General features: G+C 50.0%; 1 protein-coding gene across 4 annotated transcripts in view; it reads right to left on the bottom strand.

The window, feature by feature from the left end:
• The window catches only part of MORC4 (MORC family CW-type zinc finger 4), a 30,688-nt gene extending 15,037 nt beyond the window's left edge, over positions 1-15,651 (bottom strand). Inside the window, exons 1-7 of one of the 4 annotated variants that reach the window (XM_030574254.1) lie at positions 15,478-15,651; positions 15,324-15,396; positions 10,452-10,584; positions 6,435-6,652; positions 5,366-5,513; positions 1,884-2,046; positions 1,452-1,580 (exon numbers count right to left, since the gene is read on the bottom strand). In XM_030574254.1, the coding sequence (XP_030430114.1) occupies positions 1,452-1,580; positions 1,884-2,046; positions 5,366-5,513; positions 6,435-6,652; positions 10,452-10,584; positions 15,324-15,396; positions 15,478-15,522 (909 nt within the window). In that variant the 5' untranslated portion in view covers positions 15,523-15,651. Of the gene's footprint in view, positions 1-1,451; positions 1,581-1,883; positions 2,047-5,365; positions 5,514-6,434; positions 6,653-10,451; positions 10,585-15,323; positions 15,397-15,477 lie in introns of those variants that run through there. The other 3 variants (XM_030574255.1, XM_030574257.1, XM_030574256.1) reach the window with 3 other exon arrangements.
• Positions 15,652-16,848: the final 1,197 nt, after the last annotated feature.

Consider the following 16,848-nt stretch of genomic DNA (forward strand, 5'->3'; position numbering starts at 1 on the left):
TCACTTGGTTTCAGTTCTGGAGAAGAAATTCTGCTACTAGGTTTAAAAAATTGAGGCTATTTATAAAGAATGAGCTTGTTATGCCAGAAATATCCTTCTGGTTGGCCTATCCCTTTAAGAGGGATCCCACATTTACGGAATATATGTGAAGATGGTATATTTTCATTGTGTGTCACCTTCTCAGCTTACCTTAAGTGTATTCTAACAACTTTTATTCTTCAGTGTCAGGGGTATATTACATTTTACACATGCTGGCTCTGCAGAACCAACAAAGTTGTGAGAGAACAAGCCAAAGTCCATTCCTTCTTATTCATTGTCATCGCTTACTAAACTCCACTTAGGCATACTTATGCTTGAGTGTCACCAAAGGCAGGATCTAAATCTGTAAAATCTTTAACAGTGAGCAGGATGCACAAACAGGAAAGGACCCATGCTGAGTCTCTGATCCCTGGCTGAGTATGCAGGGCTGGAAGTTAAAAATAACTCCATCTTTTTACTCTTTTCACATTTAAAGTGGAAATTGAGACAGGTGGAATCCCAGGATACCATTTTACAAAGTCACTTTTCAAAGCAGAACCACTTTTTAAGTGTGTTTAGCGGGAGGGTAGATTTTTACAAAATGTAATTTATTTAATATTAAATGTAAGCCACATTCTATTTCAGGGTTACTTTAATAGACATCTAGGTAAGCACAGCTCCCTTTGTGCTTTGCCTTGACTTGGAATCATGGCTCTCTTCTTCAGTCAGTATGTTCTCAAAACGCACACAAACGGTAAAGAAAAATCGTGTGTTCATACAGCTAACAGACAAAAAAAAGAATGAAATGAACACGGATCTCAAGCTTTCCAGTCAGTCAGGAAAAATAAAGCTAGCAACTGAATGCTGATAAATGGGTTAAAGAGGGGAGCATGGAGCAAGGTTTCCCTTTTATCATACACAAGTTCTGCTCTTGTACATAGAAATCAGGCCCTGGTTTATACTGAGGATTTTTCCCTATACATTTTTAAAGATGTTTATAGTTTTAAACAGGTTTGTGCTGATAACATCAGATAAGCTTGGTATTGGTATTCAGTTGCCAGGACCACTAAGCATGAAGATTCCTTCCACACATCTGGACCTCACTCAGACTTGAAACATGCAAGGGCTTCCATCCAGTAAGTTGAAACACTCTTGCCTTCTCCAACAAACAGTTTTCAAGGCTCTCTCGAACTATTCAGGTTGGGATATAGCCTCTATGGGGGTAAAGGGAGGGAAGGAGAAGAAAAGTCAGTTTCCAAGTTCACTTCAAACCTCGGCTTCTCTACCTTGCTTCTCCAGGCCACCCAATCCAGCTTTGAGTACAAAAGAGGAGTTAATTTCAATTGAGAAACAAGTGATCCTCATTGTGTGCTATCCTAGATGCAAAGAAGTCACCAGGAGGCAGGAAAGGTTAGAGGCAGCTATAAGGATACTGTGAAGGTAGGTCTGTATATATCATATTCAATATTAGCCAAGCTCTTGGAGATCAGCTGAGTCTTCACTTTCTTCTGTCGCAGAACAATCTGCATGCGAGGCTTCAGGTACAAGATACTGCAGTATGCCTGGGAGCAGGAGACAGGACAAGAAAAGAGGTATTATGGACACAGACTTCACTGGAAACCTTTAGGGAAAAAAGTGAAGTCATTTGACAACACAATCAGTCCCATATAGCCAAGTTGCTGAGTCCTTTCCAGGCAAACCCAGCTTGGATTCCACAGCTTTTAATTCCATGGTAAGTGCTACACTGAGGGACCCTGGCATGTCTGACATCAACACAGACTCTTAGCTCACACTGTTTACCTAGGACAGACACAGGGCAAGGACCAATCTAGTTCTTTGGTGTAACTCCAGCATCCCTAACTCACCCGTAAGGAGTACTCTGTTTCTGGTGCAGAGGACTCTTGCACCTTCTCAAGGCGAGGAGGAACCTTCCTCCCAGCATTCTCTGATTCCTCCGAGCTGAAGTCTGATATCCGAATGTCATACTGGTCTGTATCAAAGTCCAATTCAGGCTTCCCATCTTTATTTCTGAAAAACATGATAAACAAAAATCAGGAAATCGTATCCAGCCACTCTGTATCAGCCATAGAACAACTTTATAGCAGTCAAGCTATAAAGCAGTGGTCCCCAAACTTTTCAGGGTTGTGGCACCCCCCGCCCCCTAACCGTATCCACACCCCATCTCCTGCTGTCCAGGGCCAGGAGCGGGGCTGCGGCTCCTAAGGAAGGGAGAGAATGCAGACGGGGTAAGGGAGAAAAGGCTGGGCCACAGCTGGGGGGTGGAGTGGGCCAGGAATGGAGCCAAGGGCAGGGCTGGGAGCAGAGCCCCAGCTGAGGGCCAAAGCTGTGGGGGGGGTTGGGAGTGGTTGGGGCCAGTTGCCAGGCCAGAGCAGAGCTGGGCTGTATGGTGCTCCCTCCCCACCGCCCCGTGGGGGGCTGGCCTGGACCCACCTTGCCTCTTCCCCGAATCATAGAATCACAGAACTGGAAGGGACCTCGAGAAATCATCTAGTCCAGTCCCTTGCATTTCAAGGCAGGACTAAGAATTATCTAGACCAGGGGTAGGCAACCTAGGGCACGTGTGCCGAAGGCAGTACATGAGCTCATTTTCAGTGGTACTCACACTGCTTGGGTCCTGGCCACCGATCTGGTGGGGGGGGGCTCTGCATTTTAATTTAATTTTAAATGAAGAATCTTAAATATTTTAAAAACCTTATTTACTTTACATACAACAATAGTTTAGTTATATATTATAGACTTATAGAAAGAGACCTTCTAAAAATATTAAAATGTATTACTGGCACGCGAAACCTTAAATTAGAGTGAATAACTGAAGACTCGGCACACTACTTCTGAAAGGTTGCCGACCCCTGAAAGGTTGCCGACCCCTGATCTAGACCATCCGTGACAGGTGTTTGTCCAACCTGCTCTTAAAAATCCCCAATGATGGAGATGTCACAATCTCCTTAGGCAAATTATTCCAGTGCTTAGGCCCTCTGACAGTTAGGAAGTTTTTCCTGATGTCCAACCTAAAACCACCCTTGCTGCAATTTAAGCCCATTGCTTCTTGTCCCATCTTCAGAAGTTAAGAAGAACAATTCTTCTCCCTCCTCCTTGTAACAACCTTTTATGTACTTGAAAACTGTTATGTCCCCTCTTAGTTTTCTCTTCTCCAGACTAAACAAACCCAATTGTTTTTAATCTTCCCTCATAGGTCATGTTTTCTAAACCTTTCATCATTTTTGTTGCTCTTCTCTAGACTTTCTCCAATTTGTCCACATCTTTCCTGAAATGTAGTGCCCGGAACTGGACATAATACTCCAGTTGAGGCCTAATCAGCATGGAGTAGAGTATAAGAATTACGTCTCATGTCTTGCTTACAACACTCCTGCTAATACATCCCAGAATGACGTTTGCTTTTTTTTTGAAACAGCATTACACTGTTGACTCATGTTTAGCTTGTGATCCACTATGAACCCCAGATCCCTTTCTCCAGTACTCCTTTCTAGGCAGTCATTTCCCATTTTGTATGCGTGCAACTTATTGTTTCTTCCTAAGTGGAGGACTCTGCATTTGTCCGTATTTAATTTCATCCTATTTACTTCAGACCATTTCTCTAGTTTGTCCAGATAATTTTGAATTATAATCCTATCCTCCAAAGCACTTGCAGCCCATCCCAGCTTGGTATCGTCCGCATGGCAGCACTTTAATGTGCCTTGTGTGGTCAAGGCACAGGGCTGGGACAGAGCTCTCCCAGCGCTCTAAAAAACCCCTACCTCCACAAGGGGCATGGCTCCCAGTGCTGGGGCACTGTCTACACTGGTGCTTTACAGCACTGAAATTTGCTGCACTCAGGGGTTTTTTTTTTTCATATCCCTGAGCAAGGAAGTTGCTGCGATGTAAACTGCTAGTGTAGACAAGCCCTTAGCTGTGGTGGCTCTGCAGGGCTAACAGGATGGAAGAGCGCAGCAGAACATATTTAGTCACAAATGCCAGAAGATCTGACTTGGATCCACCCAAGAAGCAAACTTATGGAGTAGGCACTGCCATTGTTACACTTGAAAGAACCAAACATAGCAAGTTGCATAAAACTGGGTATTTGACCCTGATGCAAATTGGGCCGGTCTAGGTACAGTAACTCCTCATTTAACGTTGTTGTTTTGTTGTTATGGTGCTGACTATTAGGGAACAAGCTCGTTTTAAGTTGCGCAATGCTCCCTTGTAGTCATTTGGCAGCTGCCTGCTTTGTCCACTACCTGCAGGATTTGCAGGAAGAGCAGCCCCTCCTTGTGGGGATTAGAACCGGGGGGGCCAGCAGCCCCCCCGTCCATCAGTTCCCCTAAATTCCCTGTAATGTATGTGGCTCGGCAGCTGCCCAGTAGCATGTCAGCTGTCCCTGACCCCACTGCCATGCTGCTCCTGCCCTGCCCTCTGCCTTGGAGCTGCTCCTGGGAGCTTTCTGCTTGCTGGGGGGAGGGGGGTCCTGATATCAAGATGTCCCCCTGCTCTTGCCCCTCCCCCCCGAACCCCCTCTTCACAAAGCGGAGGAGGGGAACCGGGCTCAGGGACAGAAAGGAGGGAGCTTGCTGGAAGCTGTTGCTTGAAGTGGGGTCAGCACACTTAAAGGAGCAATGCACGTCTCTCTCACTCATGCACGCACCCCCCTGTACTTTGGAAAGTCAGCACCTGTACAGCCATGCATGTGCTCTCAGGAGGCGGGATTGGTGCGCTCCAGCTGGATAGCATGGGTTCATGATCATATTCAGTTTTTGGAGGGAAGTGTCTGCAGCTACTGCCCTGCATCTACTGTGTTTCCTCCCTCCTGCCTCAGTCCATGCTGCCTTGTAGAGTATGAGGCTACATTAACAACAGCGTATTAACTGTTGAGGGCTCAGCCGACTGCTAGTTCATCATTTAGCAGCAAGGCATGCCCTGGGAAATAGTCCACACTCTTACTCCACTACACACTCACAATCATTCATTGCTGTGTACAATATTAAACTGTTTGTTTAAAATTGTTTAAAACTTATACTGTACGTGTGTGTGTGTGTGTGTGTGTGTGTGTGTGTGTACACACACACTGTATATGTATATAATGTCTTGTCTGGCAAAAAATTTTTCCCTGGAACCTATCCCCCCACATTTACATTAATTTTTATTGGGAAATTGGACTAGCTTAACATTGTTTCACATAAAGTCGCATTTTTCAGGAACATAACATTTAGTGAGGCGTTACTGTACTCAATCCTTGGGCTACTGCGTTATTACCTTTTTCCCCTCAGCCTTACTAAGGGCTGAACCTATCATTTTCCACTCATCCCTCCTTGTGTGCCCTGGCTCCCTGTACCTGCGGATGTTCCAGATGAGGATCCGTGTGCCCTTTTTGCCTGGAATGGCATCAAACTGAGCCAGCAACTCCTCCTCAGTACTGAAGAGTGTATGTTTCAGGATGGCCTCAAGGCTAGGCCCAGAGTCTTCTGTAACAATCATTTTCTTTAGAAGCCACAGAGTCAAAGAAAATACAAGACGGTCCCTGGTTTCCCCTCTCCCCACGACCAATGAGACATTAAAAATTCAGACACTACTGCATAGGCAGGGGAGGTACATGGACATAGCACTCACCAAGGGGGGGGGAGAGAGGGGGACAGAGGGCTCCGCACACTGCCCTTCCCTGCAGACATCCCCCCCAGCCTCCATTGGCCGGGAACAGGGAATGGGAGCTTCGGGGGAGGTACCCACAAGACAGGGCAGCGTGAGGAGCCCTTTCTCGCCTCCCCCTGGGTCGTGGTGCTGGCCGCTTCCAGGAGCAGCACGGGGCCATGGCAGGCAAGGAGTCTGCCTTAACCCTGCTGCGTGCCGGTGCCACCCCAGAGCCGCTCAAGGTAAGAAGCGCCAGGGTGGAGCCCCCTGATGCATCCCTCCTGCACCCCAACCCCCTGTCACACCCCTCCTACATCCCCTCCCCCTGCCCTGAGCCCCCTGCTCCACCCCTCCCCCCACCCTGAGCTCCCTGCTGCACCCCTCCTGCACCTCAACCCTGTGCCCTGAGCCCCCTCATACACCCTACACTCCCTCTCACACTCCAACTCCCTGCCCCAGCCCTACATTCATAGCCCTGCATGCAATTTTTCCTTACCCAGATGTGGCCTTCAGGCCAAAAAGTTTGCCCACCCCTGCCCTAGTACTCCACAGGGCTGACACCCTCCACAGATGTTACCTGGAGGCAGCAGCACATGCAGCTGACACTGTCGGAGGCTACCCAGATATGTTCCCTTGTGTGAAGACACTATTGCAACAACGGTGCCTCATGAAACAGCGATCCGTGCGCTTCCTCAGTATCACACTTCTCCTACTCCTGACTCCCCACCCAGATGGTACAGATTGCACAGGCACTCTTGCCTTACAGGGAAGGATATTGTTTTGCTGGTTGAATGGTATCACCGGGACAACAACAGCCTGAGCATGGACACGTTCCAAATAGGTCTGCGAAAGGAGCCCCACACTGAGTGCACCTCCATTCTTGGTGAAGACAATGGCATCCTTTCCCAGACGCATGGAGCCTGACTTGAAACCATTACCATACACTCCAATGGATGGGTGGTTCTTCTTCACTGTCTTGTCTGTGAAGCCAAAGCTGCAAATCACACAGTCAGTCAGTCAAGTGGAGAGCTGTCTGATAGACAGAGGTGAGCAGGAAGAGGAATAGTTGGAGTGGAAAGTGATTTTAAATGTGGAACTCCACGGTGGTCACTTGGCTCACAAAGTGGGGGGAGGGATAGCTCAGTGGTTTGAGCATTGGCCTGCTAAATCCAAGGCTGAGAGTTCAATCCTTGAGGGGGCCATTTAGGGATCTGAGGCAAAAATCTGTCTGGGGATTGGTCCTGCTTTGAGCAGCGGGTTGGACTAGATCAGGGGTTCTCAAACTGGGGGTTGGAACCCCTCAGGGGGTCACAAGGTCATTGCATGGGGGGTCATGAGCTGGCAACCTCTACCCCAAATTCCACTTGCTTCCAGCATTTATAATGGTGTTAAAATCTATTAAACCGTGTGTTTAATTTATAAGGGGGGGGGTCACACTCAGAGGCTTGCGATGTGAAAGGGGTTGCCAGTAAAAAAGTTTGAGATCCACTGGACTTAGATGACCTCCTGAGGTCCCTTCCAACCCTGATATTCTATGAAATGAATAATACTTTGCATTAATACAGCATTTCCCATCCAAAAATCTCAAAGCATGTTGCAAATGGAGGTTCAGGGAGGTTAAGAGACTTGTCCAAGGTCACATCATAAACCAGTAGCAGAGTTGCAATTAGACTCCTCCTGATGCCCAGTCCTATGCTCTAATCATTACACAGTGGTGCTTCTTATTGCACTATGTGGCAGTGAGTGTAAGTTTTATAATTAATTAGAATTTCTTTAGTGCCTTCTGCCCAAGGACTTCTAGCACTAATTAATCCTCACAACTCTGGAATGTGGCACTTATTATCCTCCTTTTACAGATGGGGAAAATGAGTTACAGAGAGAAAAAAAACCTGTCATAGTTCACACATTAGGCTAATGACAATCAGGATTAGACTCCATGTGTCCCTGTCTCACTGTGCTCTAAACACTAGCCTATGCTGGCACAGTAGACATTAGACAAACCAGCATGTTTACGCCTCAAGTGGAATAAAATCCTCAGTAGGTGTTGGCAAGACTGAAGAGAGTCCAGCTTTCCCTCCCATCAGATACATAATCGAGGTTGGTTCAGGCATCTACAGTGCCTGCTGCCCTGATTTTCAAGGAAGGGTTTATCACTACTGCCTACATTTTAGTTCATGGGTCACAACAAACTAACACCATGCCTCACTGATACTGCAATTACATTACATGCTACCTCCATGTGATCAGCCTAACGCACCAGTAGAGCATGATATGTGAAGAAAAACTTCAAGACATTGCAACAATGCAGTTTAGATAAGAAGTGCATCTTCAGGACTCAGCCACTGTGGTCCAAACTACTAAAACTAACCTTGTACTTGTTAAAGGTTCAATCTTGGCACAAGCCCATAGCACTATTCCATTACTCCTCTAAAGCTTTGCATGTCCAATTCACCCATTTTTATAACTCCACACTTAATAGTCTGCAGTCAGGAAAGTTAATAAAAGGTGGTTCTTTGATATTGTGGCTGCCTTTGGGGAGAGAGGGGAGAATAACGAAAAATAACCAGAAAATTCCTTTCCCTCCTCTCATTACCTGTTCTCCACATAGGTATCTATATGCCAGAAACTCTTGGCCCCTCCATCCAATTCTCTTTTCATTCTTTCCTCTTGGTGCAGATGCATGAGACAGTCAGTCCTTCCCCTCCACCACACACCATAACAAGAAGGGTGAAGAAGTGGTGAAGGAAGGAAAGAGGGTCACTTTGTGGCTTTGTAACACCTCATTCTAGCTCACCCTAGATTAGTCCTACAGAAGATTTGGAAAGCGTCCCTCTCTAGTTCTGGGGAAGGATTTTGCAATGAGCTTCCCATGTGAAGTGATCTCAGTCTTAGAATTTTAACAGCTAGAGAGGCCTGCTGTCCCTCCTCCACTTCAATTTCACAGCCACTTCATGTTATCTCAAGAGAACCTGAAATAAGAGACCAAGCCATTGCTTTCCTCCCTCACCACACAGAGCAGGAAGGGGCTAAGGCTTCTGGTTTTCACTTCCTGAACCCCTCTGACTTTTCGGAAGAACTGTGGTTTTGTGTTAACAGCATTTGAAGAAATGATAGATTCTCTGCCTCTGTCCCCCACCTTTCTTATCTATCTACAAATTGTTGCAGAGGAACAACCAAACCACGCCCTACCACGACTGACTATCTGCTTTGCAGACGGCCTGCTGGAAACAGCAAAATTATTATTAGGTCTAAGGGAAACCTAGAGGTTACATGGCATTTGTTCTGAGAGGAGAAATAGTAGAACAGGACAATGGGTAATGCAGCAGCATCCAAGTAAGGAGAAATACCCACAGATGTACTGGACCTGCAGCTTAGGGAGAGAAAGGAGGGGGGGCTTGGTGATGCTCCTAGGAAAGACAGACATGAGCACCAAGACTAAGCAGGAAGATGGGAATGCGTGACTGGTGGGCCCCAAAGGAGTAGACATCTGATGTTCCCGGGCATCTGCCAGGCACAGAGGCATAACAGAAGAGACAGGCACACGAAGATGCAGAAGCAAGTTTTTACTATTTTGTAGTCTATGATAAACTCCTGGAAAATTAACTGCCAGTTCTAACATGCTTCTTCAATGTACACAGCACCTACTGCCATAGCTGCTCAAGGACATCTTTTTGGTGTTTAAGATACTGATGCCATGCCCTTCTCTACCCTCAGCAAAGGATGATGATCACATGGCATCCAGTATGATTACTACCAGCAGATACAATTAAAGCACAAGAGGAATAAATTAACCAAAACAAGAGCAAATAAGATCAGCAGACCTTGCATCACACCCTAAAGTTTGTTGAACTCAGGCTGTACCAGACCTGAGTGAGGGGTGGAGACTCTACTGAGAGAGCTAACTCTTGAGAATTTTACCCTAGGAACCAAATGCAAGAGCATTCAGCTGATCTTTATGCCTTTGGCAGGGGACAGAATGAGAGGTCATCTCTTAGAGAATGCTACTGAATGTTAGGGATAAAAATATTTTAGATGATGTTACACTGAGGCAAATTTGATATTCTGTGGTTTAGAATAAAAAGTAACAAGTCAAATTTTAATTTTTTTTGAAGTTAATTAATAAAATAATAATAAAAATTGAATCGAAATTCCTCACTGTAGAGAGTCAGGCCGTGTCCCTGTCTGCCTTTGTTAATGAGAAGGCATGAAACTGGCAATGAGGTAAGCCTATCTTCTCACATCACAGAATGAAAGATTAAAGAAAAGAGAGTCACGTTCTCTGAAACCACAAGCCATTTTAACATTCTGAAGGGAAGGGAGACAAGATGGGAAATTCATTACAACAAGTTTTCAGAAACAAGATCATAGACTTCTGATTTCATTTACTAACTTCAGGAGACATTTGTTTATTTTAAGCAAATACTCCTTGCCCCAAGTACTGTACTGAATTATGTGCTCTTGCTTACAGCTTCTAATTCACGCCAAATTACTTCAGCTAAGCCAGGGACAGTTGTTACGTGAGGAACCTTGTGTATGGAACAGCCCTGAATGTAAAAAGTCAGGAGTCCCTGGACCATGCACTGTATGTTAAAAATCAGCTTGTGAGAGGGTAAATCTTAGGATTTTGCACAGTGTGAGGGAAAGGAAAAGAAGAAAACCCACAGGAAGAACCCTGTGTACATCTGAATCAGGATTCCTTAAGTCCAGAACCCTGGGTCAACGACAACTCTTGCTTGCAAGATCTGAATCTACGGTAGCAAAACCATATCTGGGGTGAATTCTTAGCTTGTTACCTGAGCATACGGTGAAGTTTGTGAGGTGTCATTCCAGCACCATTATCTGTGAAAGTCAAACAAAGCTCCCCCTTGATCTCCACAACATCAATGCAGAGAAGCTTAGCCGTCACACCTGGATCTGAGGCATTGTCTGTGAAAGGAAAAAACATGGCCAGTTAGGCATATTCATTGTTCTCAACTATTCCTGACACAAAGATCATCTCCTCAGATCTTGGAAATGAAAGCATTCTTGAACCCTCCTTTTCCCAAATACAGGGAAATGTCTGATAGAGGATGTACCATAAGAACATAAGAAAGGTCATACTAGGTCAGATCAAAGGTCCATATAGCCCAGTATCCTGTCCTCCAACAGCAGCCAATGCCAGGTGCTTCAGAGGGAATAAATAGAACAGGTAATCATCAAGTGATCCATCCCCTGTCACCCATTCCCAGCTTCTGGCAAACACAGGCTAATAGCCATAGATGGACCTATCCTCTATGAACTTAACTAGTTCTTTTTTGAACCCTGTTATTGTCTTGGCCTTCACAACATCCTCTGGCAAGGAGTTCCACGGGTTGAATGTGCATTGTGTGAAGAAATATTTCCTTGTGTTTGTTTTAAACCTGCTGCCAATTAATTTCATTTGGTGACCCCTAGTTCTTGTCTTATGAGGACTAAATAACACTTCCTTAGTTACTTTCTACACAACAGTCATGATTTTATAGACCTCTATAATATCGCCAGCTTAGTCATCTCTTTTCCAGGCTGAAAGGTACCTGTTTTATTAATTTCTCCCATATTCCCCAAAACTGCTTATCACAAGAAAAGGGTTTCTTATCTGAAGAAGGGTGTGTAAATATAAATTATACATACAGAGAATTGTGTTATACAATAGTATTCCCGTAAAGATTTAAACAGAATGAGATTGGGGGGGGGGAGACACATATTTTTATGAGTGAGGAAGCCACAAATGAGTTATGCAAGCCAACTCGAACAATGGCCAATAAAATCCACCCCAATGCCACCCTTGTGTACTCTGCATGTGCTGTCTGCATTGCAGAAGAACTGTTTGGAAAATGGTTTAGAAATAAAAATGTTATTGGAACCCTTGCATTGTAAACCTAGGTACCATGGTTACCTTCAGTTCACTTACAGCTTAGAGGAAGTCAATGTGAATTTCTCAAAAAGGGGCCTTTTCTATACATAAAAAGATCATGATTTTAAGACTGATATCTTGAGACCTTCCAGGGCTTGAAGGAAGTGTCCCAAGAGGAAGCTCTCTTGTAATCCTGAAGGGTCATAAAATATCAGCCCTTAAGCCCATGCAGGACTGATCACAGCCAATCTTGAGCATCAGGCGGGTAGAATTTGAAAGACCTGGTGATGGGAATGCTGCATGTGAGGTGAAAGCAAGAATCACTGGCTACTTGCAGCTGCTTCAAAGTTTGTACAGTTGGAAACTGTGCTGAAGAAACATGGACTGACGGTCAGAGGAGGCAGTCAAAGAATGTATGATAATTGCAAAACCACAGTAATCTAGTCTATAAGTAGACACACACCACAAAAGTGATGATAATATTCACTGTATCATGGTTAAGTAGTGATCATGTCCCTTTGACTGCCATTATTCCATCTCATCTAGAATTTATTCTAACATTCCAAATTTCTGAGCAGGTTCAAACAGTCAATGCTTTAGATTTTTTAAATTGCCTGTCCTAGAACATTTCATCCTTCTGCATCCAATTGTGGAACTTTCCATTGAATCATGCCTACCTGAGGCACAGGACATGTAAAGTTCAATCCCCAGATGGCACAAGAGAGGTTTGCACTATCCTATGCTAGCCTGCTTATGACTCCTTGTCCCCAGTACTTGCTCAGAGTTTTCTCAAGCAGCATGAAACCACAGCTTTACTACTGTCCTAAGGGTTCCGAATAGCAACAGCAAAATGTAACAGTGTTCTTAATTTTACATTCTTGCTGCTGGACAAGACACAGAGACATTTAAGCCCTCTGTCTGCAGACTCAGATAGGCATTGCTGCACCAGTCACCTTCAGGTCAATAAAAGCTTCAAACATGAGGGTGAAGAATTGCATCACTGTTAAATGAGGAGGGAGTTGAGACTCAGATGGCTGCTTCCCCTCTCCCTGGCAGAGCTGCCCAGCCCAGCACATGCACAGTGACTTAGCACAGTGGTTCTCAACCATTTCAGACTACTATACCACTTTCAGAAATATGATTTGTCCTGCATACCCCAAGTTTCTCCCCACTTAAAAACTCAGGCTTCTTCTTTCTGCCCTGGGCCCCAGCAAGTCTAACACTGTCACTGGTGACCCCATTAAAGTGATCTCAACCAGTTTGAGAACCACTAATATAGTATATAGAACCGATACCAGTACCATTAACACCCTCCCCAGTGCCCTCCAACCCCCTGTCCTGTCCCCACAGCACAGCTACCGGTGCTCTGGACACCCTCACCAGTGCCCTCCAACCCCCTGCCCCGCCCCCCCAGCACAGCTACCAGTGCCCTGAACACCCTCCCCAGTGCCCTCCAACTGCCCCCCTAGCACAGCTACCGGTGCCCTGAACACCCTCCCCAGTGCCCTCCAACTGCGGTGCCCTGGACACCCTCCCCAGTGCCCTCCAACCCCCTACCCTGCCCCCCCAACACAGCTACCGGTGCCCCTAGACATCCTCCCCAGTGCCCCCCAACATAGCTACTGGTGCCCCTGGACACCTTCCCCAGTGCCCCCCAACCCCCTGCCCTGCCCCCACAACACAGCTACCGGTGCCCCTGGACACCCTCCCCAGTGCCTCCCAACATAGCTACTGGTGCCCCTGGACACCCTCCCAGTGCCCCCCTAGCATTGCTCCCGGTGCCCTGGACACCCGCCCCAGAGCCCTCCAACCCCCCGCCCCGCCTCCCCGCACAGCTCCCGGTGCCCTGGACACCCTCCCCAAAGCCCTCCAACCCCCTGCCCTGCCCCCCCAGCACAGCTACCGGTGCCCTGGACACCCTCCCCAGTGCCCTCCAACCCCCTGTCCTGCCCCCCCCAGCACAGCTACCGGTGCCCTGGACACCCTCCCCAGTGCCCTCCAACTGCCCCCCTAGCACAGCTCCCGGTGCCCTGGACACCCTCCCCAGTGCCCTCCAACTGCCCCCCTAGCACAGCTCCAGGTGCCCTGAACACCCTCCCCAGTGCCCTCCAACCCCCTGTCCTGCCGCCCCCAGCACAGCTACCGGTGCCCTGGACACCCTCCCCAGAGCCCTCCAACCCCCTGCCCTGCCCCCCCAGCACAGCTACCGGTGCCCTGGGCACCCTCCCCAGTGCCCTCCAACCCCCTGTCCTGCCCCTCCAGCACAGCTACCGGTGCCCTGGGCACCCTCCCCAGTGCCCTCCAACCCCCCTGCCCTGCCCCTCCAGCACAGCTACCGGTGCCCTGGACACCCTCCCCAGTGCCCCTCCAACCCCCTGCCGTGGCCCCCCAGCACAGCTACCGGTGCCCTGGACACCCTCCCCAGTGCCCTCCAACCCCCTGCCGTGCCCCCCCAGCACAGCTACCGGTGCCCTGGACACCCTCCCCAGTGCCCTCCAACCCCCTGCCCTGCCCCCCCAGCACAGCTACTGGTGCCCTGGGCACCCTCCCCAGTGCCCTCCAACCCCCTGCCCTGCCCCCCCAGCACAGCTACCGGTGCCCTGGACACCCTCCCCAGAGCCCTCCAACCCCCTGCCCTGCCCCCCCAGCACAGCTACCGGTGCCCTGGGCACCCTCCCCAGAGCCCTCCAACCCCCTGCCCTGCCCCCCCAGCACAGCTACCGGTGCCCTGGGCACCCTCCCCTGAGCCCTCCAACCCCCTGCCCAGCCCCCCCAGCACAGCTACCGGTGCCCTGGGCACCCTCCCCAGTGCCCTCCAACCCCCTGTCCTGCCCCTCCAGCACAGCTACTGGTGCCCTGGGCACCCTCCCCAGTGCCCTCCAACCCCCTGCCCTGCCCCCCCCCCTCGCTCAGCTACCGGTGCCCTGGACACCCTCCCCAGAGCCCTCCAACCCCCTGCCCTGTCCCCCAACACAGCTACCGGTGCCCTGGGCACCCTCCCCAGTGCCCTCCAACCCCCTGCCCTGCCCCTCCAGCACAGCTACTGGTGCCCTGGACACCCTCCCCAGAGCCCTCCAACCCCCTGCCCTGCCCCCCCAGCACAGCTACCGGTGCCCTGGGCACCCTCCCCAGTGCCCTCCAACCCCCTGCCCTGCCCCTCCAGCACAGCTACTGGTGCCCTGGACACCCTCCCCAGAGCCCTCCAACCCCCTGCCCTGCCCCCCCAGCACAGCTACCGGTGCCCTGGACACCCTCCCCAGAGCCCTCCAACCCCCTGCCCTGCCCCCCCCCCAGCACAGCTACCGGTGCCCTGGACACCCTCCCCAGTGCCCTCCAACCCCCTGCCCTGCCCCCCCAGCACAGCTACCGGTGCCCTGGACACCCTCCCCAGAGCCCTCCAACCCCCCTGCCCTGCCCCCCCAGCACAGCTACCGGTGCCCTGGGCACCCTCCCCAGTGCCCTCCAACCCCCTGCCCTGCCCCCCCCCCAGCACAGCTACCGGTGCCCTGGGCACCCTCCCCAGAGCCCTCCAACCCCCTGCCCTGCCCCCCCCCCAGCACAGCTACCGGTGCCCTGGGCACCCTCCCCAGAGCCCTCCAACCCCCTGCCCCCCCCCCAGCACAGCTCCCGGTGCCCTGGACACCCTCCCCAGTGCCCTCCAACCCCCCTGCCCTGCCCCTCCAGCACAGCTACCGGTGCCCTGGACACCCTCCCCAGAGCCCCCCAGCCCCCCGCCCCGCCTCCCCGCACAGCTCCCGGTTTCCCGAGTATCCCCAGTACAAGCCGGCCTCACCCAGCAGCTCGGCCATGGCGCTGAAGGGCCGCGTGTGGCTGGTGCTGTTGCTCTGCAGGTACCGCGGGCTCATCTGCGGGGAAAGCGATAGAGCGGGGCGGTCAGGGCCGGGCTCCCGCAGGCTGGGCCCCGCCGCCCCGGCCCCCCCACCTACCGCGCTGAGGCGGATGCCCTGCTCCGTGTTCAGCCTCCGGGCCATGGCGGCCCAGCGCTCCGCGCCGCGGGCTCCAGCGGGAGAAGACGGGGAGCCGCGCAGTGACAGCTCCGACTGCACCAACGCCGAGAGCCCCCTTCTCCCTCAACCGCAGCAATATGGCGGCCCCCACCCCGGAGGTCCCGTTCCGAGTCGTACAGCAACATGGCGGCCCCTGCTAGCAGCTCGCCGCCGTACAGCAACATGGAGGTCTTCACGTCCTGAGCTACAGTAATACTGATTCCCCCTTCACTCCGCCGTACAGAAAGATGGCGACCTCCACAGGGACACTTCCACGTCCGCACAGTAACATGGCGGCCTTCTCATCTATCCTAATAAGAGATCCCCTATATGGGAAATTTCCACTACATGCATCCAACGAAGTGGGTATTCACCCAGGAAAGCTCATGCTCCAAAAAGTCTGTTAGTCTATAAGGTGCCACAGGATTCTTTGCTGCTTTTACAGATCCAGACTAACACGGCTACCCCTCTGATACTTGATCCCCTATATGAGCTCCCTAAAGACCTGAATCAATTTGCATACCCACCCCCTGGGGCGGCAGCCCTTCTCTGTCTCCCCTACTCTCGCTCTCCTGTAACTAGGATTCCCATATGTCCAGATCAGGAAGCCAATCTGTATCAGGGAAGATTTTTGAAACGAGTAAACGTCCGTGATGTTGCCAGCTGTACTTACACACTGCTGCTGGAGGCCCAGAAAGTGGCAGCTGCGAGTTGGGCACCCATAGGGTGACCAGATGTCCCAAGTTTATAGGGACAGTCCCAATATTTGGGTCTTTTTCTTACATAGGCTCCTATTACCCCCCACCCCCTGTCCTGATTATTCACACTTGCTGTCTGGTCACCCTCGGCACCCAGCTCTGAAGGCAGTGCCTCCACCAGCACTCTCTACCCCAGCTCTCCCCCTTCCCCCCCCCCCGCCCCCTGTATTGTCCTCTATTTGGGAATTTGAAATACAGTAACCTCCTAACCCTACTCCTGTACTGCCAATCTCTAACGATCAAAAATCATGAGTCAGACCCAAAAAAATCATGTGTTGTGTTTTGTTTTTTTAAGGACTATATCGTGTTTTTTGGTCTGTCTTGATTTTTGAACTTACTCTACCCAATCTCACTGCATGCATGTACCAATTAATGCACCCCACTTGCCCAAATGTATTAGGTAAGGTGATTTTGGCCCCTGTTGCTGGAGCTCTCACTCTATCTGCCTGCCCCCTGTCCAGCAATTAATCCTAACCCCCCAGTCCCACTACCAGTTCTGTATGATCATTGAAGTATGCAGACGTTCAGTGAAGCGTGGGCATAAAAGATGTAA

The sequence above is a fragment of the Gopherus evgoodei genome, chromosome 9 (assembly GCF_007399415.2).
Source record: "Gopherus evgoodei ecotype Sinaloan lineage chromosome 9, rGopEvg1_v1.p, whole genome shotgun sequence".
Classification (NCBI taxonomy): domain Eukaryota; kingdom Metazoa; phylum Chordata; order Testudines; family Testudinidae; genus Gopherus; species Gopherus evgoodei.